Source organism: Perca flavescens, chromosome 4 (genome assembly GCF_004354835.1).
Source record: "Perca flavescens isolate YP-PL-M2 chromosome 4, PFLA_1.0, whole genome shotgun sequence".
Classification (NCBI taxonomy): Eukaryota; Metazoa; Chordata; class Actinopteri; order Perciformes; family Percidae; genus Perca; species Perca flavescens.
In genome coordinates this window covers 25914263-25938092 of record NC_041334.1, presented here as the reverse complement: position 1 = coordinate 25938092, position 23830 = coordinate 25914263, and the positions used below count along the sequence as shown (strand labels likewise).

The following is a 23830-nucleotide window of genomic DNA, read 5'->3' as shown; positions in this document are numbered from 1 at the left end:
TTTTGTCTTTTTCCACAAAAGGGTTTTATTGAGAATGTTTTTCTATAAGTTTGTTCTGAAATGCATTTATTCTTTACATATTCAAAAGACTTTATCTTACACTTAAGAGAAATTTAAAGTTATTCAATGCATGGCCTATGTACAGAAAATCATAATTTTTGTTGAAAAGCAATCAATGCAAGTATGCTTAGAGCAGACAATTAAAAAACAAAACAAAAGAATCTGACATGTGAGGGTTAATACTGCCGCTCCCTGGGAATGCCATTCATTAAAAAAAGCAAGGACCTTTCTTTTTTTTGAATGGTTCAGATGACAAAAATAAGTTGAACAATATTTCTGACAGGTGGACCCCAATGTGAGCTCCCCATCCTCTTCTTACAAGACCCTGTTTAAATAACTTAGCGCAGGGTCACAAATCAGGAAAATGACAGTACTTGACTCAGCGTTTGACAGTTCAGCTTGTGTTCCACACCTTCAGAAAATTGGCAGGTTGACAGAAAAATAATAAAAAAGGTAAAAGTAAAAACTAAGATAACACCAAGCAGAACATCGAGTGCATTTCTGCACACAGCAGGGAGTTGGCCCCCATTATCCGTGTTGAGTATGCCTGCACACTGAAGCGCTCTATTGTCAGTCTGAAAAAAGGGCTAAACTCCCTTCATCTCATACACAAGTGAATCTTAGGGAGCTATAAACTTGAGTCAGTTAGAAAATCTGATGAAGTACATCTGAAATGTCGGTCTTTGTTTTACTTTGGAAGATACACGGTGGGAGCAGCAAGCTGTGTAGCCCCACCATCTCGCAAAGTCCCATTTCAGCTGAGATTCCTGAAGATTCCTAAGACATCCTGAAAGTGGAGAGCTGACGATGTAGTAGCTTCACATAGATGTAAAATAAATGCAAAGTTGGTGATCCTAATAAAAGTTGGTAGAAGGTGGGAGGATATTGGCTTTTCTAGAAGAGCAGGGCCCCCATGCTGCCCATTTCGCTTTGTTCTTTCACAAAGATCTCAAAGTACTGATAGATGATGGTGACGGCCAGCAGGATACCAGTGCCAGAGCCAATGGCTCCGAGAAAGTCAGCCATTACTGATAAACCACCGATACACAGTCCACCAAAGGCAGCAGCAGTAGGAATGTACCTAGAACACAAAACAGGGAGATTGGAGATGAATATTCATACACAGAATTTCCCCTTTTGGTTTCAGCAGAAATGCTGAGTAGCAAAAATGGTAGCTATTCAAATACATTCATCATGACTGTGGAGTAGCGATTAATGATATAGTACGACATTTAGAGAAATACAAGTATCGCTTTCTTGCCAAGAGTAAGAGGAGAACATCGACACCACTCTCAAGTTTGTCCGATAAATATACGACAAATATAACAGCTAGTTAATTTAGCTTAGCATTAAGACTGGAAACGGGGGGGAAACCGCTAGCCTGGAAAAAGTTAATGAGTGTGTTTTTCCAAAATGTTGAACTATTCCTTTAAGCGTTGAATTATTATAGATGCACACCCAAGTGAGCCGACAACTGAGGAAAACTTTAGTAAAAAGAAAGTAGTAACATTCTTGAACTGCTGCCCTACATTTATTTTATTTAGTGTAACTTGACGATTGACATTTTGCACTCTGTTTCTTTAACAAGATACTAAACTTTTCTTTGTTTGGGTGGAAGAGCATTTCCAAGGACATAAAGTCGTATTACAAAGAAAAACAAAGAAACAGGGAGGAGACACTAATGCAAAGAATAAGGGATTCAACCGGTCTGAAGTTGGAAATAAAAAAAAAAAAAAAAAAAAAAAAGCAAGGTAAGGTGAAATGTGCGTTGCTTTGATTCTAAGACGGAGTTATTTGCTTTAAACAGTGACAAAAACATGAAATAATGTAAATCCATGATGAGGGCTTATAATCCCAGAGACCACAGATGTAAATTAGCTGTATAGCTAACTCTGGTACAGGGCCTGAACTGTGCATGGTCCCTGACAAATAAACTAATAAAATACAAAAAAAAAAAAAAAAAATACTATTCTAACTGATAACCTTCTTCAATGTGTGGTTTATGCAGCTGATGAGGTACGTAAATAAAAATGGATTTCGATTTTACCTGTTCAGTTCATGGACCATTGATGTTTCCCTGTGTCCCCTCATCACCATCTGCTGCTCCTTCAGCTGTTTCGCCACCTGGGTGAAAATGAAGAAGAGAGCTTTAAAAACACAGTCTGAAAGAAACAGACCACCGCCTGCCTGAAAGTGGTTACAACTTACATCTTTGGCGGAGGAGCCTGAGACTTCAATCCAGGTCTTGGAGAAAAAGGCACATGATCCAAGCATGAAGGCAATGTAGATGACCGCATGGACTGGGTCTTCGAGAACAGAGCCAAATGACTCGGGAGGAGAGAGGAAGTAACAGAGTCCACCTACAGGGTAGGCACGGGCTGGACCACCTGACGTTGCGTCCTACAAACATAAGAAAAGAATACAAGCTTTAAAAACGGGCAGAAAAAAGAAGAAAAAAATCAACGGACAAACAAAAAATGACTTAATTAAGTACATCTGGAACGGAAACAAACCGAATGGAAAGGTGTGTTCAAATGTGTACTTACAGACCAAGTGCCGAGCAGATTAACCAGGAAGTTGCCACTGAAGCGTGTGGAAAGCATCTGGGAGATGACATACAAGTTGGAGACCAAGGCAGACTGCAGGATGATGGGGATGTTGGAGGTGTAGAACAGCTTGATGGGGTAGGTGTTGTACTGGCCGCGGTAGCGAGCTGACTTGATGGGCAGATCAACCCTGAATCCCTGTGAGAAGAGGTGAATGTGTGAGCATTCAAACGGTTTACATTCCCTAACAATTCCTATTTTAAACTTTGAGAAAAGTTGCATGTTACGAAAAGGCCAGCAACTCACCTGAAAGTATATCACTACAGCAAAGACAAATACTGTGGCGATGAGGTTCATGAGGTTGGGCAGGTTCTGTCTGTAGAAGGCCTCTCTCAAAGCCCGCACTTTGTCGGTACGAGTGGCCAGCAGATGGAAAAGCGCAATGATTGCTCCCTCAAACTCTGTACCTAGAAACAGTAAGTCACAAGTATGAGACAAAGTCCTGCAAAGTGCAAAGGATTTAAATGAATGGATCAAAATCACACATTGCACCGACCACGTTGTGGTTTCTTACCTCTTCCAGTGTTGACAGTCGTGGGGCTGAAGGCCTTCCAGACGATCGTCTCACAGATGTTGGTAGCGATGAACAGCGAGATCCCTGACCCGAGACCATAGCCCTTTTGGAGCAACTCATCCAGCAGCAGCACAATCAGCCCAGCCACAAACAGCTGTGGAAGAACACAGCAGATACAGTCAGACGAAAAAGCACTCAAGGACGTCATGTGAAAATGTTTCACTTTGTAATAAATTCACATTTTTTGCATCTTTGCAGTCTTGGCTGTTAATTCTGACTATGTAGGATAGACCTTTTCTCCCCCCTTAACTGAACTTAAATGTCCTGTTCTCACCTGAATGATGATAAGCAGACAGATTCCTGCACCCATCTCAGAGGGATCTCCATACATGCCGGTCATCACGTATACAATGGACTGTCCGATGGTGATGATCATTCCAAATACTGAAAAACATTAACAGGGGTCAGACAATCTACTTATAAAATTCTAACCATATATTCACAAATTACAACCTGATGAGAGTTTACGCACATTTCTGAGCTCCATTGAAGAGGGCTCTGTCCTTTGGTGTGTCTCCAACCTCAATGATCTTAGCTCCAGCAAGCAGCTGCATGATCAGGCCTGAGGTGACAATGGGTGAGATACCTAGCTCCATCAGGGTACCTGGAGGGAGATGTTCAAGTTAGGATATAGCAGCAGGTGAGCAGACACACATTTCCTCTTTGATAAATGTTATTAGCTGGACAAATACCTCTGTTTGAGGCCAGAATTACTCTCATCCAGTAGAATGGATCTGCAGAGTCTGAAGACATGATGCCAAAGAGGGGGATCTGTGGGAACACAGTCAAGAGACAATGAGATTCTGTTTCAGTGATGCATGACTTTAAATGCTTCTATGAACTCGCAAGTGGTGAAATAATGCTTACACTACAAGTCCAACTCTAAACCTTCCATTAAAAAAAATGTAATCAAAATCATTGGCGTACATGACAACTACTCAGTATACAAATCCATGGTATGTGGATAGTTTGACAATTGTGAGGACACACACACACATATTCTTAAATAGACAACATACTCATACTAAGCAGTGCTAATTTCACTGCAGGTGGTTGAGTACGCCATGATTTTTCTATTAACAGATACATTTTTTTATAACTTGAAGTTTTTATTGATTTAATAAGCCCCTTTAATCTTAAGCATAAATCACTATCTTGATGCAGGGCTATGGTTAGTTGTGATGGGCAGTTGTCACATTTCTTCACATTTTTTATACAAAATAATTCAACAAAAAACATTAATAGAATAATAAGTAATGAAAATGTAAATTACCTCTAGTCTCAATTAATTCTACAGAAACATAGTTTATTAAAAGGCTATATGGTCTTGTAAGCTCAAAAGGTTTACTACAAAGTTATTTCACACCAAAAAGTCTTATTGACAGGTGTGTTGGAAAAAAAAAAAAAACTGCACACTGGGACCAGGCATTCTGACTTAATTTACAATATTTTTGTCCTAAGGCCTTTGATGGTCATTCAAGAAGACCAAATTGACATTAATAAAGTGATTGCAAGTGGTTGTAGTGCACAGATTTTTGTTTTTTCCTCTCCAAAATGTGCAAAATGTTTCAAATTGAATCATATGGATTCACACTTCCATTTAGAGTAGTTGGTGAACAACTAATATATGACAGTAATTAATTGTGACACTTACCTGGCAACAAACCAGGAAGATGAAGAGAGTAATGGCAGTCCATAATACCTTCTCTCTGAACTGGATCTGTTGGACAATCACAATAAAGTAAGATTTATAACAAATAGCTAAAGCAAGCCAAATGTGTGTTTTTTTTATTGCCAAATGCCAATGTACTAATAATATGAGCTTGATACATACCTTTCTTTCAGGTTTTTGGATCTCTGGCAGCACTGCACAGAATGGCTTTATCACCTCCAAAAATTTGACTGGAAAAAAGAAAACATGAGTATTTTTGGGAGTTAACTGGGAATAATAAGCTGGTCACCACTGGGACGTGGCAGTGAATGGTGGGCGGACTCAAGACAGACTTCAATAACCTATACCAAACAGATTTAATAATAAAATCTGGCATTTTGTATTACGGGTTTTCCTAGCTATTTTCTCACCTTTACATCGTCACTGCTACCTGTTTCTTAGCGTTAGGCAGATGTTTTAGGAACAGCAGGCTCAAGATTACATCGGCTGTGTTATGCGTCGTCATCACTAGACTGTCAATGTCTTTGACTGAGCGGCTAACACGTTAACGTTAGCTAAGAAGACGTTTCCTCCCAAAAAAAACAACTGTAAGGTTTCGAAGATCTCACCACAAATCAAAATCCCTCTTACAAAACTACTGATTAACTGTTTAATTGAACTCACCAACCATCTATCATTACAAAAGTATTCGAATAGTACAAAAGCAACTGCCAGCTAGCTAACGTTAGCTAGCAACGTAAGCTAGCCTGCTATCAGTGCCAGCGCTAATAGCGTTAGGTTAGCTTACTAAGTTGTTAAAACTGTAGTTAGTCTATTGCTACACAGACTCTACACATCGGTCACGTACAATTAATGTGACAAAGTCATACTCACTGCCCATGTTGTCCAAACTGTCCACCTACGGGCTCCTTTACTGTGTAAATCTAAGCAGACACAAAATCTCACTACTGACTGACGAGGAGGAGGAGGAAGAGGAGGAGACAGTTTAGAGACACGTCACCACTAACGTTACAGACACGAAGAACAACGTACCAAGATACCATGTACGCAATTACGCAGTTAGCTACGCCAGAAGAATAGAGCTCAACAGTGACCGCCCACTTTTTGCAGCAGATTTTTGAGCTGTTGTAGCCTACTAATAAGGTGTGTGCTGCATGCAGCTGATGTTCAGTAATCGACATTTCAATGATTGATGCAAATGTAAACGTGCTACATCAGGACTTAATTACATACAAGCTGTAACAGGAAGATCATTTTTGGGCTTTGCTTTATGGAGAAATGAAACGGCAGGAAATTTGGCTAGTTAAGAAGTTAAAGGTCCAATATGTAGCCTAATATTTGTACTGTAATAAATCCAAAAATGACACCAATTGCCTCATCAGATATTAAGGAAACATGTTAAACTGAAATACTATCTTTTCTGACAACAATGCTAATGTCAGTATTTTTTCTTTTTGAAATTTACATTCCGTGAAGGAATTTATGTTTATGTTTTGATCTGTGTGTTGTTATCAACGGCCCAGTTTGACAGGCAGGCCGGGGGCCTGTTTCACAAAAGCAGAATATATAAATCCAGGATAAGTGATGAAGCAAGGCTTGACCTAGTCTAATCTGTGCATCCAGGGGCCTGTTTCACAAAACCAAGATAAGGGATTAAGCCGGGATTTCCTGGTTATCCTGGGTGAATTTAGCCTTGACTCGGTTTCACGAAAGCAGAGGCACATAAATCACCATGGGGAGAAGTTGACTGAAATACAGTGTTAATATACCATAGCTGAGCTCCCCTGTAGAGAATTGACAGATCCTAGTACGGAACATTGGAAGATGTAAATATTTGGCATGTCTTGTATTATATCCGTGTATGTCAGCATTTAGTAGTTGCGTGAAGTCACTACCTTAATAAGTCAAAAAGCAAAAAGCTATGAATCTGAACAAATTTAGGTATTGCCCTTCTCCAGCTGACCATCCCAAAGATGCACCAGAATACAGGAAATCACATCTACCAAATGCAAAATTTTCTGGGGGAGCACCTCCAGACCACCCCTCCCCATTTGCCCAGGGAGACAGTAGTTCATAATCCATCACTGTATTAATACATAACCTCACTGTATTTATTTGTAATGTAATATTATAGCGTGACATTTGTGTCAATAATCGTCAAGCACAGGTGAATCCGTGTGGTGGGAGGGGTCCCCCAAATCAAATTCTTCTTAGGGCCCCCAAAAGGCTCAGGCCGGCGCTGCAGCATTAGACTGAAAACAATACTACACAAGGCATCGGAATGGAAGCTGGCTGGTGCAAAATTTTATTAGAAGAAAAAACATTACATTTCTGGATAAAGATATGTTAGGCCTATATGTTTTGAAGGTAATGTTAATGAGATGAAAAGTTTTTTGGCACAGTTAATTTTATTATTGAGAAAATGTCACATTCACAAGAACAAAAGGGGAGACTCCAAATTAAAACTTTGGACATTTTTATCAAAAACGTTATTAATATGGCAACACTATCAGAAACCTTATAAATAACAAGGTAATTAGGCAAAGCTAGGCAAGGCAAGGCAGCTTTATTTGTATAGCACATTTCACAGGGCAATTCAAAGTGCTTTACATAAATTATTGATGATTGATGATTGATGATTCATTTTGGGTTTGATACATTTCTCATCAACCATTATACATTGATTTGAATGAATTTGTATCAATGTTTCTATTATATATAATAATAATAATAATAATAATAATAATAATAATAATAATAATAATTATTATTATTATTATTATTATTATGAGCACTTTTACTTTTGATACTTTTTTTTTACACAGTATTCCTACTTTTGCTTAAGTGGAGAATCTGACGACTTCTTTTGCCACTGTTAAAAGAGATATGGATAAATGGAAAGGAAGAAATAGCTGCCAAATTATTTAAATGTTTCCACCTTAACCATCCCTTTAAGAAGCTATACTTTTAGCTTCGGGCAGCAAATGTACTGTGACCAGCAGATGTTAATATTCCACTTTTCCTACCTGAATAAATATATACATGTCTCCACCAGAGAGCAGCAGTGGCCTGAAAATAATCTATTATCTAGTTCAGGAAATGCAGCCTGGTGAAGACAGTTTGAGACAGCTTTATCAAGCCAGCCTGACTGTCAACAAAAGTCACACACACACACACACACACACACACACACACACACACACACACACACACACACACACACACACACACACACACACACAGAGGGACTGACAAAATAACAGCAACACTTCACAATGTCAATAAGTGCTCTAGTTTAGACTTTATTTGAAATTGATTTATAATGTGAAGATTTTCTTTCTTTCTTTCTTTCTTTCTTTCTTTCTTTCTTTCTTTCTTTCTTTCTTTCTTTCTTTCTTTCTTTCTTTCTTTCTTTCCAAAATGCAGTTAACGATGATGGAGTATCAGTCAACAGGACGTTGTAAAAATTTGGTGAAGCATCTCTCACATAGATGAAAGAGGAGGACAGCACACACACTGAAGTAGAGAAAGAGCTCAGTCTTTCAGAGCACTTCGTGATAACATAGTGCCAAGAGTGTTGGGGCACAAGGGAAAAGATAAGGGAGAGGCTCATCCAACAAAATAAAACCCTTATCTAAGGCTTTGTCTGTTGGCAGAGAGGCTCTTCATTCGGTTCTTACATTGCAGGACACAGGTGTGCTGAGGTGCGTGTACAAATATCTGCAGAACTCTCCAGTGGTGGTGGAAGAAGTATTCAATATAAATATAGTTTGGTAGGTAAAGATACCACATGCTAAGTCATGCTTATTTGCTCTCTTGTTAAGATATATGGTCAGCCTTACATGTATTGTGGAAAAGTAGAGCTTTTATGTTGACAGTAAAGGTGTAGTGGTAAATTAATATTCACTTAAGCAGTGGATATTGAACATAATTGACTCACAGTTACAATATGTATTGATATACATCAGTAGACATAACATATTTCCCACAATCTCTGAACTTTAAGCTATGCCAGCATTAATGACAGCCACATTTGTGTGTAGCTTACACACTCTTAAAACATTACTTCTCTTTGCCAGTGTGCATAGGGTCACATGTTACATGTTACATAAGAGTCTTTCATTTTGCTGTAACATGAAGGAATTTTTACTCCCCTGCCTTCTTCCGCACATTCATCTCATTCTTTGTTTTGTCCCAGAGAGTTTGCCCTCCTCTGATGCAAGAGACGAGTGTTTCACGCTCTTGTTCTGTACACCAGCTAACACTCTAAACCAGGTCACTCACCAAACACAATCCCTCTCTGTTTCCATTAATGAGATCAAACGGCCCACATTCACCTATAATTTGGACTGTTTTGTGTGTGTTTGAATTGTTTTTTTTCCCTGCACATCCATGTGTGTGTAAAGCAGATTATCACGCTGGTAGATTACTGGAACAGCGGCGTGGGTGGATTAATGCACAGGCGGACCTAGGCTGCAGCCTAGGGACCTTATATGTGCAGGGGCCCTGGATATTTAAATTTAATTCAGAGGGATGTATATATATATATATATATAAAAACATCAAAGCGAAGCGCAAAATCAAAAAGCACAATGGCTGATAGAACACCAAGATCTACTTACATTGACAACAAAAGAGGGGGTTCTGTACTTTTGCAGATGTTATACCTGTGGCCCGCACAAGTGTGTGCGTGTGGGCCACATGTAATATTCCTCGCATGCAAGCATGGCACTAAATGGGGGCTTTGGAAAGGCCACAATCTGATGTTTACAGTGACAGGACAATACTCCCTGGATTGTCCATAAGGTTCTTGGGAGGGGAGGGGGCAACAATGGATACATCAGCACAAGGGTGCGAGTATAGAGTCACACGATCACCATGAGACTTAGCAGAGTGAGTCACTCAGCTGTCCTATCCCGCTTTTCCTGTTCTCTGTCTGCTGCCTCTCTGAAAAAAACTCCAGCTCTGATTCTTGGCGACTGCTATCACACAACATTCATACAGTACATCTGCTGTACAAGAGGTCAGGGGTTAAGGTTGGTGGTTTTAACTGGTGGATTTAATGTTATCCAGCAGAAAGAAGAACATTGTGTCACGGACCTCATACACCAGGTTACATAAACATCTACAGATCAATGACCACTAACTCCTCCCTGCAGATATTTTCTCACACAGCATTCAAAGGTTAATGAAGAACAGCTTGGCTCTTCAGCTTTACATAACCATGTCCGGTTTGTTACATCAAATATGGAGGAAAGGTCTCTCAAAGTAAAGCTAGGAATCGTAACAGTATCCAGTTGTGTCATTTATATCCAAATCATTAGGATTAGAGAGCCAAAACACAACAAAGCTCAGAGTCTACAACTATTCAATCGGTTTTGTGACAGTGTATTTAGGAACAGTGGTGCTTTGAGCTAAATGCTAACATCATCATGTTAACATGCTCACAATGACAATGTTTGCATGTTTACCCTGTCTTAGTTTAGCATGTTAGCATGCTAACATTCGCTAATTATCACCAAACAGCTGAGATTGATGCAAATGTCCTTATTTTAGCAGGTGTTAGGTTATGAACTAAATACATTTTAATTAAATTAAATTTTGATCTGATGATTGCGCTAGAAGAAAAGTCAATCACTGAAGTTGTTACATCCCGAGGGGGACATGCTCTGTACAAAATGTCATGCTAATCCATGCAAACAGTTGTTGAACCTCCTGGTGGTGCTACAGGAAAATTAAAGGGATCGCCAAAATCAGAAGGACATATGATCTGGGAACCATTAACGCCTGTAGAAAATCCATCTAATAACTGTTGAGATATCTTAGTCTTGACCAAAGTAAGACATTGTCATCCCTAGAGCCACAGTGCTCTCATGGCTAAAACAGATGTCACTGTCCATATACCTTTAATCCTGCTCAATTTACATAAAGACAGAGTGGAAGGAAAAAATGACGTGTATTGTCTTAGTTGGAGAAACCGCTTTGAAAATACTAGCACCTTCATCAGAGGTGTAGAACGGGCAGGCGTTTGCTGTTTTTGCTTTTTCCATCCTGCTAATCTCATTCTTAGAGCTGTGCTCAGTGCAGCTTCAATGTGACTGTCTTATGTAACATGTTCTCTGTAATCTATGCTCTTAATGTAAATAGCCATGACAGCCAAATGACCCCAGCAGAGAAGTGTAGTCTCTTGTTTTTAATTGTTACTCTTATTTTATTACATCCTGTTTGTATATATACACATATATTTATATATTTATACTTATATTGTCTGTTCTGTTAACCTGTTTGTTTAACTTATTTTACATAATGTGTGACATGCACCTACGACACCAAAACAAATTCCTTGTATGTGTAAAAAATGTACTTGGCAATAAAGCTTTTCTGATTCTGATTCTGATTCTGATTCTGATTTTATCTAAATTAATTGTAATGTGTCTAAAATGACCCGTTGTTTGTTGGTGATAACGTCCATGCTTAGAATATGTGACAGTGAAATCTTAGTTATTGCAAAACTTCAATAAATACATCTATAAGCTATAGTGCATAGTTTATGCCGCCCCAATGAGGAATTCTAAGTAATGACAACTAATCTGTCGGTGCGTCCACATGAAACAAGCCTTACGTGACTGCGCACCGCCCCCATGCCCCCTTCACACAGTTGCTTGTAACCAAGGAGGACACGGAGGATTTAAAAAACATGATGGACTCTTCAGAAAAGGTAATTATCTTTACTCGAGTTTCTGTGCGGGAAAGTCACCGGACACCACATTCTTCTGAACATAGCCATACTGAGAAATACAGAGACAGTTGTGTGGAGCTGATAGTCTTAATTAGCTTTGTAGCAACTAATTTGGCAACGGCTTGAATGTAACAGACGTTCATGAATATCAAAAAGTTTCGCACTAAAACTTTAAAGACAGCCAACAGAAGTGTACAACACCATCTGAACAGAATAGATGAAATATTTCTAAAGCATCACTCGAAACAATTAAACACACAAGGAAGAAGACTTGATTTGTCTTTTAAAAGCAAGACCATTGTCTGTGTTCACTACTGTTATATTAATTACAGTAATTATAAAGTATCTAGCTACAGAGGACATTTCCTTGAAACATCCTGCGTACACCTCCTCCACAGACATACAGACACGCTCACTCATTATAATCCATCTATGGGCACTGCAGTTACATCAGGGGAAGAGTCTGGTGTCACGGCATGTATGAAGTGGAAAATGTATGTGCAGAGGATTAATGCAGCCATGTTTAAAAGAGTAGAGAACCAAAACAATCCGACTGAGAATGCGGTGCGAGTGACAAGCCAAAACATAACCCTGCAAGAGTTAACTGTCCTTAACTGGACTGCAGTCATCAGGTTTAATCCAGATTACTCCAGATTACTAAATGTCTTGTCCTGTCTGGGTTATTTTAAACACTTGACTGCAGTTGCTGCAGGGAGAATGCGTGTGCTGTAATGTGGGTGTTTACATGAGTTTGAGTTACATGAGCTGTTAAAATCAAGCAGAGTGGGAGGTGTCAGCATTACACACATCAGTCTTTTTTTCCTCCGAATACCTCTCCCAGCCTCTCTGTCATTATGTTGACCGACTTAAATGTTATCAAACCATGCATTTGTACTGCATGATACAATTAAAGGGGTTGTACTCGATATTCAGAACATTACAGTAATATAACAGTAAATAACTATTTGATATGTAAATATCTAGTGGAGTAATGGGGTCCTGAGCAGAGAATGAAATCACACTCCCTCTGTGTGTGTTGTAATCCGACAAAGAACAGCGGAACTGTTCTTTGTTTTGGTAGCCGGCCCGACCGACCGTGCCTGCATATTGGTGGATGTGAGTGCCTTGTGTGTCGGCATCTGTCACACTATAAGGCCGGTTAACACACTGGATGCGTCGCGCGAGCGTGTCAGCTGCGTGGCGTGTCCGTTTATATTTCGGCTCCCATGTTAACAGGTTAGAGTTTACACACTGCCTGCGTGACACGCACGTCTCAGGCGCGGCTCGAGCCGCGCAGAAAACGCCTATTTTTCACGCGACACGCAAACGTGTTGGAAGCGTTTCCAGGCAAAATAGAATAGGAAAAGATGTTTATATGTCGTTTAGACACGAATACATATTAATAAATGACATGTTGATGTTTGAAAGTCTCTAGGTTTTGATATAAATGCAGATATAAATGTAATTTAAAAAATGTATTTTCTAATATTGCACCTGTCAATACAGAACAAAATATTCTGGAGCCTATTTTGCCGTCAATACTGCCGACGTTTTCTTTGCTGTAATCAGATCAGTATATATTTATGTTTAACATGGTATTTCATTTTATGAATTGGAAACATACATGTGTCCAGACAAGGCTAGCAGCAGCAGCACCGCATCAGACACGTTTCTGGTGTGTAAAGACATAGAAAAATCCACGCAGCCGCCACACAGCTGACACGCAACAGAAACGCCACGCTCACGCCACACAAGCAGTGTGTAACCGGCCTTAGAGCCACGACAGAGCGACTGTATCTGATGCTGAGGACCGTGACAGAGGTGTGGGGTTAAGGTGAGGTGAGGTAATTCCACACCACTTTTTTTCCACAAAGTACAGCACCTTTAAATACTTGCTACCTTTTTTTTCCACAAAGTACAGCACCTTTAAATACTTGCTACCTTTTTTTCCACAAAGTACAGCACCTTTAAATACTTGCTACCTTTTTTTTTCCACAAAGTACAGCACCTTTAAATACTTGCTACCTTTTTTTTCCACAAAGTACAGCACCTTTAAATACTTGCTACCTGTTCATGCTCATGATTGCAAGAGGGAAAGATCTAAGTGACATTGTAATGTGGTTAATTGTTAGGGCACAGACATTTCCCTGACATCATTTGGGTCCACCTGTCGCTGCATTTATTCCCCATCTGTATAAATATGTGAAATGAGACAACAGACTTTTGTGGATTTGGTGATATAAATAAACTTTGACAACAGCTGTTGAAGGCCTGATACAACCCCTAATGGCAGCTGGTGGAAATGAAGCAAAACAGTCTGACTCCACTGAGGGGTTATACTGTATAAATCCAGCTTTCATTTGGTCTATCTATCTATCTATCTATCTATCTATCTATCTATCTATCTATCTATCTATCTATCTATCTATCTATCTATCTATCTATCTATATATATATATATCTGTCTATCTATCTATCTATCTATCTATCTATCTATCTATCTATCTATCTCTATCTTGTCACAAAGCAGTTAGGCTGTCAGGGATAAAGGTTAAAGAGGTGATAAGACATTAAGACTGTGTTATGTCAGCATGGTTACTACCGCTGTAGAGGTAAAGCTGTGATACAACCGGCCTGAAAATGAAAAATTCTTCCTATGGCCGTGCTGTGTTATCTGATCGCTCTGTTGACCAGAATTCATGGAGGGTTGCATAATATGCTGTGACACCATATTCTTTTAACCTATGGCATGTTGTATGTGGTCCTTACCAGTGTGTGTGTGTGTGTGTGTGTGTGTGTGTGTGTGTATACATACATACATGCATACATACATTCTGTTTACCAGTTATTCCATATTCAAACTTGTTCAGCATCATGTTTCATGTAAATTATGCACTTTTTTCCGTTTTCTATCAAAAGTATTTCCTTTGACACTCTGTATGACCTCTATAAGTATAAGTACATCACAGCACAGATGTTTGGAATGACATATCCAATAATGTCTTTTATTGTTGCATTTACATTGTTCCAGAAAGGCTTTATCTTACTGTAAATCCCAAAACATGAGTTAAAAAAAACTTCACTACCAAGTTATTGGTAGTGAACTGTGTTATACACATGTTGTGCCATTCTTCATCTAAAAATGCAATATATAGCTCTGCTTCCCTTTTGGTTTGTATGTGCAGTGTCAAGCTTTCTCTGATTTCCCCCAAGCCTTGATAAAAGGCTGAGATGACACTCTTTTAATTGTATTCATTCATATCTATATTTGGATAATTCATCCACTCTTTCGTAACATATTCCTATCAGTATCTAAAGAAATCTTGGTTTTTGGACTCATACATTTCCAAACTAACGAACATAGCGCAGTGATCACTAAAGCATCTTTGCTCTTGTCTGTGTTATTTTAAGCTCACATACACTTCTCTGTTGTTGCCGCAGGGAGTGTGCTTTTCAAACAGGTTTTTTTTCATATCCTGTTTCGCTGGTTTGTTTCACAGAGAAGTGGCTTCTCTTTTGCAGCACAAGATAATGTCTGCAAACAGAATCCCTTTTAAAGCCATCAGGCCGAGAAGCTCGAGGTGTTGAATGGCAGTCAGATAAGAATATCCATAAAGTTTGCTCTGTGACGATGACGTCATACCATACTCCGCCCCCCCCCCCACACACACCTGCCTGTGTACCTCCATATAAAAGCTGTGCATATGTACAGTAAGAGTAATTACACAGGCATGCTCTTACATCATACTGTAACTCCCACTTACCTGTGTGCTACATTGCAAAACCAATACTTTACAGTAAACCTGTAAGTACAACGCTGTGTGCTATGTTTTCTTGCAAGATTTTGAAATGACAGTAAGCAAGCCTCCTAATCCAGTGAAAACAAAAGGATGCTTTGACTGTAAGGTAACATTTAATTGTACTCTTATACAGCTGACATTGGCTTTAATTCAGTTCCATTGCAGTCAGGTGTCATTTATTCAGGTTATGTGCATAGTTTTCGGATGAGCACAAAGGCAAAGCCACCCCTGCATTTTGTGGTGCAGCAATGCTAAAAATACCAGTGCTGTTTCCATGGTAATGGATCACTGTTATAAAAGTCAGTTCAGTCACCACGGCAACTGTCTATATCCCACACCAGCATGTCCACATAAATACAACACAGACACAAACAAACCAGCTCATTAATAAATAAAAAAAGGCAAAAAAACAATTGCAAATCAAGTGAAGAAATGTTTCAATACACAGAGGACAAATCACTGTTTCTTTCCTAAATCAAATATATTTTTGGGCTTCATTATTGAAACCATTTGACTTAGCTTGAGTTTATGCCATAGGACAGAAAAACATATTCTGCTAAAGCTGTTTTGTCGCAGGCAGCAGATGAGCAGGGAAGGTTCGTTTGTTTTTAGATCAAAAAAGAGGAAATGATAATCCATTTTATTCGGTGTAGTATTTTGGGCAGATATATACAGGGATAATCTTGTGACTAAATAATGCAAACAAAGCATGGCTATATGGGTCATTTAGAAGCTCTAAGTCAGTCTGTCCCAGCTAAAGTGAAGTGTGGATGTAATGATGATTTATGGTTGTGGCAGGGGAGAGCGGTGTGACACTCCTCCAGGCCCTCACCTGCAGTTTCTTTGCTGGGCATCATCAGTCAGACCATGAGTATGTGGAAAATGTGGACAAATAAGTGTCATTGCACAAACATACTGCACAAACCAACTCCACCCATTTCAGACATCGTGCAATTGTCCAGGGTTAAAATCTGTTGGTATCTGTTACTGTATCTACATCACCTAGCCTTTATAAATGTCACCAGTCACCCTACCCTTCATATGAAGCAGGTTTGCCAAGGTGCCAAAAACTGACACGGAATTTTAAGCATACTTTCCACGCAGCCAGTATTTCCTGGCGATTTACCCTCCTTAGCTCAGGGTGTTTTGCGGTGCTGGAAAGCCGATTAGTAGGACTAATTTTCACTATGGCGTTCAGAGCACAAAGAGCATGTTACACAAATACTGGTCATCTGAGGTTGTTGCTTCGGAGCCGTTGGTGCATGCACTACTGGCCTCGCAATGCTTCCGGCTTCATTAAAGCTCTACTAGAAACGTTTTCATGTTTGAAGTGTATAATCTGAACCGTGGTGCAGATCAGTCAACAATGTCACCGCTGAATGGCAACCAAGCCAAAAACCTCAACTAAACTGCTTAATAATGAACTCTGTAGCTCTGATAACGCATGCAACGTGAGGTTTGCAATCGTTTTCCCGCTGTCTTAAGCATATTTGTGCAAATAAGGAAAAATCCAGAATGAGGAAAGCCTGTTCCCCTGATTTTTCTGTGGATGGATTAAGCTACAAATAACAATAATCATTTTTTATTTGAAAAGAGACAATGTACATTAGTTAACATTCAAACAATTGCTAAACCAAGTTAGCTGAAAGGTTTATTTTCATCGGCCATCCTTTTGCCAGATGTGGTTAGACATCCTAGAATACTAAAAGTAATGAAATATTTAAGACAGTTAAAAACATACATTATAGTTAACAGCATAAAAAATACAGTTAAACAACATGAGCATAGAAACCAAATAGCAGATGTAAAGATACAGTGTAGTACAGGCTTAGTTTAAAGTTTTAGTTTTTTTTAAAGAAGAAGCAAACAGTTCCTGGTGTTTCGGCTACAAATCACATTGTAACTAAAGATGATTCACAAGCAGGGTTGGGGAGTAACGGAATACAAGTAACGGGATGACGGACTTAAAATACAAAATATTAGTATTCTGTTTATTGGTGGTAGTCTGAATAAAGTTACTGTATTTGAAAATAGATAACTTCAAGGGATTACTTTCTGCCAAGGAGGTTATGTTTTTAGAATTACAGAAGAACTACAGGCCCGGTTCTTATTAAACTTGGTTAAAGTGTGGTGTAGTAGTGTAGTCTGTGACCCCCAAGTGCCCTTCTAGTTTAGTTTTTATATAGATTCAGATGAGGCTGAGGCATGCCCGTAAACATAAAAAAGAGCAATTCGCTTTTGCATCAAATCTGGTGTCAGCATGCTGCTTACGTGACATTTCACTTTCCCCACTTCACTATTTCCTTTCCTGTGAGTGCACATTATTCACAAACTTTAAACAGTGAAAATGAACACAATATAGACAGTAGCTTTTACCACAAATGAATGCCTTTATTTATTTTCAAGACACCGTTAACACATAGGTATACAAGAGACATTTTGGCTCTTGCAATAATAAAATAAATCAAGGTCGGTATCCGAACAGATAGAGTGGTAATATGGAATGTAGCGGTTTCCATTTTTTTAAAACAATCCTTCCAGATAAATAGTCTTTATATAGTCTTTGAAGCTAGTGTTTTTAAATCAATATATTCTTTGTTTAGACAAAGTTTCAGGAATGAAGAAGAGGAGAAAATCAGAAGAAAACAGACAGTGACAAAACTAGAATATTACCCTTTTCAAAAAGTCTTTCATTTATAGGCAAAAAAGGAGAGCAACTGAAAAAAAAAAAAAAAAAAAAGGCAAATCCCTTCTTCTAGACTTAAATGGATGCTACAGGAGTCAGGGTTAGTTTGTTGAGAGACTGAACTCTTATACAACATTTCTCCTACCATATATAACAAAGAAAAGGAGCAGTCCCAGAAAGACAAAAGTGCAAGTAAGGGCACAGACAGCCCTGTCCTGTGGCAGGTGAGGGAGAGCGGAGGATTGACCACAGACTCTCCCCTGACCCCGAGGTGTCTGAGGTTCCCCCCAAGCAGAGGAGGGTCAGGCCCCCATGTAGGCGTAAGGACGATGCACCTTAGAGTAGCAGGGTTTCAGTTCATGAGCTCTTCCCATGCTTGAAATTTAGATCATGTTGGCTCCAGTCCTCCCAGTCAGTACTGTGATCCTCCACCTGGGAAATGATGGTGATCAGGTTCTGGAGTCCAAAAATGAAACCACTGTCCTGGCCTTCATGCACCACGCTGTCCTCTCCGTAGTGCCGACAGGTGGTGTGAGCAAAGTCAATCATGCGCACGTCCACCACGGGGCTGCTGGCCTCTCCTGGGCTGTGGGAGGAGCGACTGCTGCCACTGTTGCTGCTCCCTCCAGCCACGCTAGCACTGCCACCGGCTGAGGAGGAACGAGGGAAACCAAAGGCCCCTTCCTCTTCCTCGTCTTCTTCATCAGACGGCTCATCCTCATCGCCTTCTTCCCCACCACGGTGTCTAGGTCTAGTAGGAGTTCTGGGAGGGTCTCCGTCATAGATAATGAGCAGGGAGCTGGAGTAGAAGCGGTACGACTCGCAGGCCTCCAGGGCAGCTTGCATTTCCCGGAGTCTGCGCAGCACTGGAGACAGCAGCTCTCGCCGTAGGCAACGCCCGTTGTGAAAGAACTGGTAGAGCGCCTCCTTGAAGCCTGCCAGAGTCAGCTTACGGCCATGGTATTTGTTCATAAACATTAGCTGGCCGGAGTCCGACTGGTAGACCTGCAGGTCACACAGAAACATGAGCACTACGGCTCCACAAAAAACTACAATGCAAAGAAGTTGTGTTGCATCTCTACCGTACCTGCATGCCACAAAGTCGCACTCCAATAGAGGCAGATGTGCTCTGTTGACACTTCCGCATATGATGGGCTTTCTTCTCCTCTGATGCATCATCCCCATGTTGGCGAGTTCCCATCTTCAAGTCTAAGACACAGGGTACTGTGTAGCGCCATGTCAGGTTCTCCAAAAGAATAAATTCTGTGAAAGGGGGTCAAGGATCACACAACAAAAGACCTGTAAACTAACACTGTGTATGCATGCTTATATTACCATCGAAGGCCTAGTCCACATGGGAATTATTTTCAAAACGGGGGGGGTTGCTTTGTTCGTTCTCAAATAAATTTCGTCCACACTAGCACACCGTTTAGTAAAATCCCCACATCAAAAACACAATTGAAGCGCTGTCAAGACCTTGCCAAGCCAACAGGCGGAAGACTACCCACCAACTAGAAGTCCGATGGTCTAGTCCAATGGCAGAGTTTGATTATGTAGCAGTGACCTCCGTAGCACATTCTGACACCTCAGTTCCTCAATACAATGAAAGAGTAACTGTACTTTTGTTGTGTAAACATGTGAAAACTCGTGCCATTACCAGTACTATTTTGACCATGTCTGCCATTGCAAGAAATGCCGCCTCATCTGTGATGCCTCACAAAAAGGAGATAACTGCGCACACTGGGACGTTACAAAACAACATGTTTATCTCTCTACGTCACTGCACACTGAGACACCCAGTAACAGATGTTCATTCATGAAAGGATACTGTATTGGTTACGGTGCTTTGCATTCTCTTTCATCCTCTGCAAGTGCTGCTGGTGACATTTGAGAGTCCAGGGGTTGTGTTTGATCTGTGGCACCACGTTGCTTTTTTCCATGCTGAAGAAGAGAACCTCTGCCTCCTCACGATTATAACTGCAGAAGTGAAAACACGGAAAATATGTCAGCTTTGGTGATACAGGACTTTTTTAGGACTAGTCTTGTCGTTTATGAAAAGCATTAAAGTGCATGCATGCTCACCTCACGATCTTGTCTTCTTTTCGGCTGTGTTGAGCTCTGTCTTTGCTGTAGTTGTCATTGTCCAGAAGCGACGAGGACGGTTTCTTGTTACTCCACTTCAGCATCTTGCTCTTGGGCTCACAGTCTGCGGAGGGATCTTTGTTTTCCAGGTCCCCTGATTCGCTGTGGAGGGGGTAGGCGATGAGGCACAGGTTCCCTTCCTCATCCTCTTCAAAACTGACTGACACTACGCCTGAGAGAGAGGGATAAGGTGCACCACAGACCGGTTATGGGTACTGAACTCTAAAGTAAATTCTATAAAAAAGGTAATCATTTATAATAATGGATATTACATAATCATTTATCCAATTATTGAGAACATGCCTTGCCAGATCTTTTTTAATTCACATTTAGACAAAGATGCACATTCACACTGTCATTTGCATGTTCACATCTCCACATGCAAACACAACACACACACATAAACAAACATGTTATATGAAAGTTGACACCATAGATGTGGCAGAACAATTGAAGTGGAAAGCAGCAACCACAGACAGATCATTTATATGAAGAGCACCATATGTCAGAACAAAAACAGTGTTTATAGGACTCATTAACAAGAGACAAAATACCACACAAGGCTGAAATGTGTCAAACTGAGCAGGACATTTATTGAGCAATTGCTAAGCATCCTCATGAAACACACAACAACTCATTATACAGAGTTTCAGGCAGTCTGCAATGACATGAGAAAATGCAGTTCTCTTTCAACATACAAAAACATACATCAAAGAATAGCCAAAATAAGCAACAGAGAAGGGTTGCTCATCCACATTACAAATAATCAGTACACTACCATGATTCAGTGACAATCAGTCTATCTATACAGTTCATAAGACAGGCCTTAAATGATGAAACAAGAACATTTGAAGACAAAAACAAACCAGAGAAGGGGGATGGGCTGGAACAGATGTTTCTAGAATCCTCTTTTAATGATCAAAGAAACACAGTGTACCTTAATGCCAATGCTAATTTATAACATGATCCACAAAAAGGCAGTTGTAGAGCCCCTAGTAATAGTCCCTAAAAGGGCCTGTGTGTGTGTGTGTGGGGGGGGGGGGGGGGACTTGCACTGAGAATAAACATCACAGCTGCAGCAGCTGATACAGATAAAGCACAGACAGGAAGGAGGGATGTGGCTGGGGAAAAAATGATTGAGAGAGAAAGTGGCTAGGATATGGACGCTGCATGATAAACTTTACATCCCACAACACAAGTATTAGTAGTCTTTACATTACGAAACAGCCAGTGAATAACCATAGCCATTTACTATGGAGACCAACCTGACCAAACAGGGCCAATGTATAAAATGCCCTGGAGTGTTTTTGCATGGTAAACGATGGGCCAGAGGACCCAGTGTCAACGTTTTTTCTGCAGCCTGAGGCCTGGCTGATGTCATGCGCACTGACATCACAATCCTGCAGGAGGCCCAGTGATTGTCCTTATGGACTGTGTCTTCCACTCAGAGATGCACTGTCATCATACCAACTCAAAGTGTGGGAACTTATGAGTCACTCTGACTTTATTCACAAGGGTGGCTCATAAATGTGTGAAACTGGTGCCTCAATTAATATTTTCTTAGCCTAATATAAATTGGCCGTAATATAACAGAGCTGCAGATCATTATCATCGACTATTGTTTTATTAGGTTCAAAGGTTCTGGTTTGTCCATCCTAAATTGTCCTCATGCTTTATAGCCAATACAGACCATGTTATTGTCATTTTACTGATGTCTCAAAGCTTTAAAAAAGGTATCTCCCTAACTTGTCTAGTCTTGTCTTATCTATGGATTTCTTCTGAAATCAGGCCACTGCAAGGTGTCTCTGACATTTCCTTTTAAATGTCTTTATCTCTAAGCCAAGCTAATGAACACCTGAAATGACTATGTTCTTTAAAAACTTAACAACTCCTATTGTGTGAAGTAAAAAATAAAAAAGAGAGAATAGTTTTACTAGCCCCAGAAGTCCTCTACCATCTACTCCCCAAAACCCCATTCCTTAACCTGGGTCTTTTTATAGTCCCACGCTGCATTGCTTAGGGGCCAGGTAGACCTACAGTATTTAAGACACTGTGGAACTGGGCACAACCAGAGGAACATTATTATTATTTCAATTCCATGTGTGTAGTGGAAATGTGTATGCGTGTCCATGTTTCTGTGACGGACCTGAAACCAGATCTGGATGTCTCCTCAAGTGACTTGTGAATGACTTCACTGGTGATCTGTCCCATTTATTTTTAATATCTCTGTGGAACTCCATCTAATCCTGAAACCTAAGGAGTCTTAAAAGCCAGACACGGCACTGAAAGACATCTGGCTACTCGTCCTAGTCACAGGCCCTCAGCCTGGATGCTACTAGGCTGTGGTGAAATTGCTTCAACACGAGACTGTCCACAAGTCAAATTATAAATATTGCAGTATGTTGTGTACGCCATGTTCTTTGAGCCCTTGCATCAATCCACAACCACACTTTACCCAAAGCAAAATAACAGCCTTAATTACGATCTGAACACAAGTTATTTTTTGGTGCAATGTAATAAAGGCAGCAACTAGTGCAGTGTTATATAGCCTACTGCACAATGTTAGCACAAAGGAAAAAGACAGAAAAGGTTGAAACTAGCTTGTGCCAATAGGCTACAACATCACACACAGCTTGACACTTTAAACGGATTTGGGATAGCCGTCTTACCTTTATACTGAGGGGTGAACTTCCTCATCTCTGGAGGGAGGCTCTCGTAGAACTGGTGCTCCCGGGGGATGAGGGGTTTGCATATTGTTTGTTCCCCAAATCGTAGCACACAAGAGTGGCCTCCCACCTGGTGCACGAATGGCTCAAGCATCACCCCTTTTCCGGGATATGGAGTCCCGTCGGCCTGCATGAGGGCTTCCAGAGCGGGACTCATCCTCACTCCGAATCGGACAAATGAGCTGGGGGGCCCCACGTCGCTCGGGAGGCAAGCGGCTCGGCCGCTCGTTTGACTCCCTATCCTCGAGCTCTTTTCTGTTCGCTCGCGCGGGGGCGCTGCTGGTCGCCCGCTCAAGCACAGCAGTGAAAAACAAAGGGTTGAACAGGAAGGACAGAGGACACAACAAAAACCCCGTATTCCCTTTCTTTTCCTTTACGAAGGACAAATGATAAATCTCCTCCGCTGGGGTGGACAACCTCCGTGTGTGTACATGTAATAAAAAGCTACTTATGCAGCGTTAAAGCTGTTTAAAACGTTTTCAAGCGACGTACGTTTCCATCGTCTTCACCGCCTGGCTGTTACCGAAACTGACGGTCACAGCATAGCTGATCCTTAAACCAGGAAAACAGCAGAAACAGCCAGCAAGTCCCGCCTCTCCTCACAACCAGCCAATCACAGAGCCGCAGCTGTCGCTGGGAGGAGACAAGGCACCAAGGAGAGGATCAAGCAGATCGAGCAAACAAAGAGGAAGGAGAGAAAATAGGGGGGAGGGGAGAACAGGAAAATTACTAGACACAAAAATACAACACTGTGCCCATTTGTATCAATACACTTGCGAATTGCGTTGTTCTTGTTGCTTCGAAGACAGGCTGCAGATTGCATTT

General features: G+C 40.6%; 2 protein-coding genes across 2 annotated transcripts; both read right to left on the bottom strand.

Moving 5' to 3' along the window:
• sec61a1a (SEC61 translocon subunit alpha 1a) lies at positions 1 to 5976 on the bottom strand. The gene is made up of 12 exons (XM_028576446.1): positions 5786 to 5976; positions 5075 to 5142; positions 4895 to 4960; positions 3933 to 4011; positions 3713 to 3844; positions 3515 to 3624; positions 3181 to 3334; positions 2913 to 3073; positions 2607 to 2804; positions 2269 to 2460; positions 2108 to 2184; positions 1 to 1141 (listed from the first exon to the last, which is right to left on the bottom strand). The coding sequence occupies exons 1-12, from the start codon at positions 5790 to 5792 to the stop codon at positions 955 to 957; spliced, it is 1431 nt and encodes a 476-aa protein (XP_028432247.1). The 5' UTR covers positions 5793 to 5976; the 3' UTR covers positions 1 to 954.
• Positions 5977 to 17819: 11843 nt separating this feature from the next.
• On the bottom strand, positions 17820 to 23566 carry ip6k2b (inositol hexakisphosphate kinase 2b). The gene is made up of 5 exons (XM_028576329.1): positions 22949 to 23566; positions 20220 to 20451; positions 19966 to 20114; positions 19225 to 19400; positions 17820 to 19142 (listed from the first exon to the last, which is right to left on the bottom strand). The coding sequence occupies exons 1-5, from the start codon at positions 23160 to 23162 to the stop codon at positions 18495 to 18497; spliced, it is 1419 nt and encodes a 472-aa protein (XP_028432130.1). The 5' UTR covers positions 23163 to 23566; the 3' UTR covers positions 17820 to 18494.
• Between the last annotated feature and the right edge of the window lie 264 nt (positions 23567 to 23830).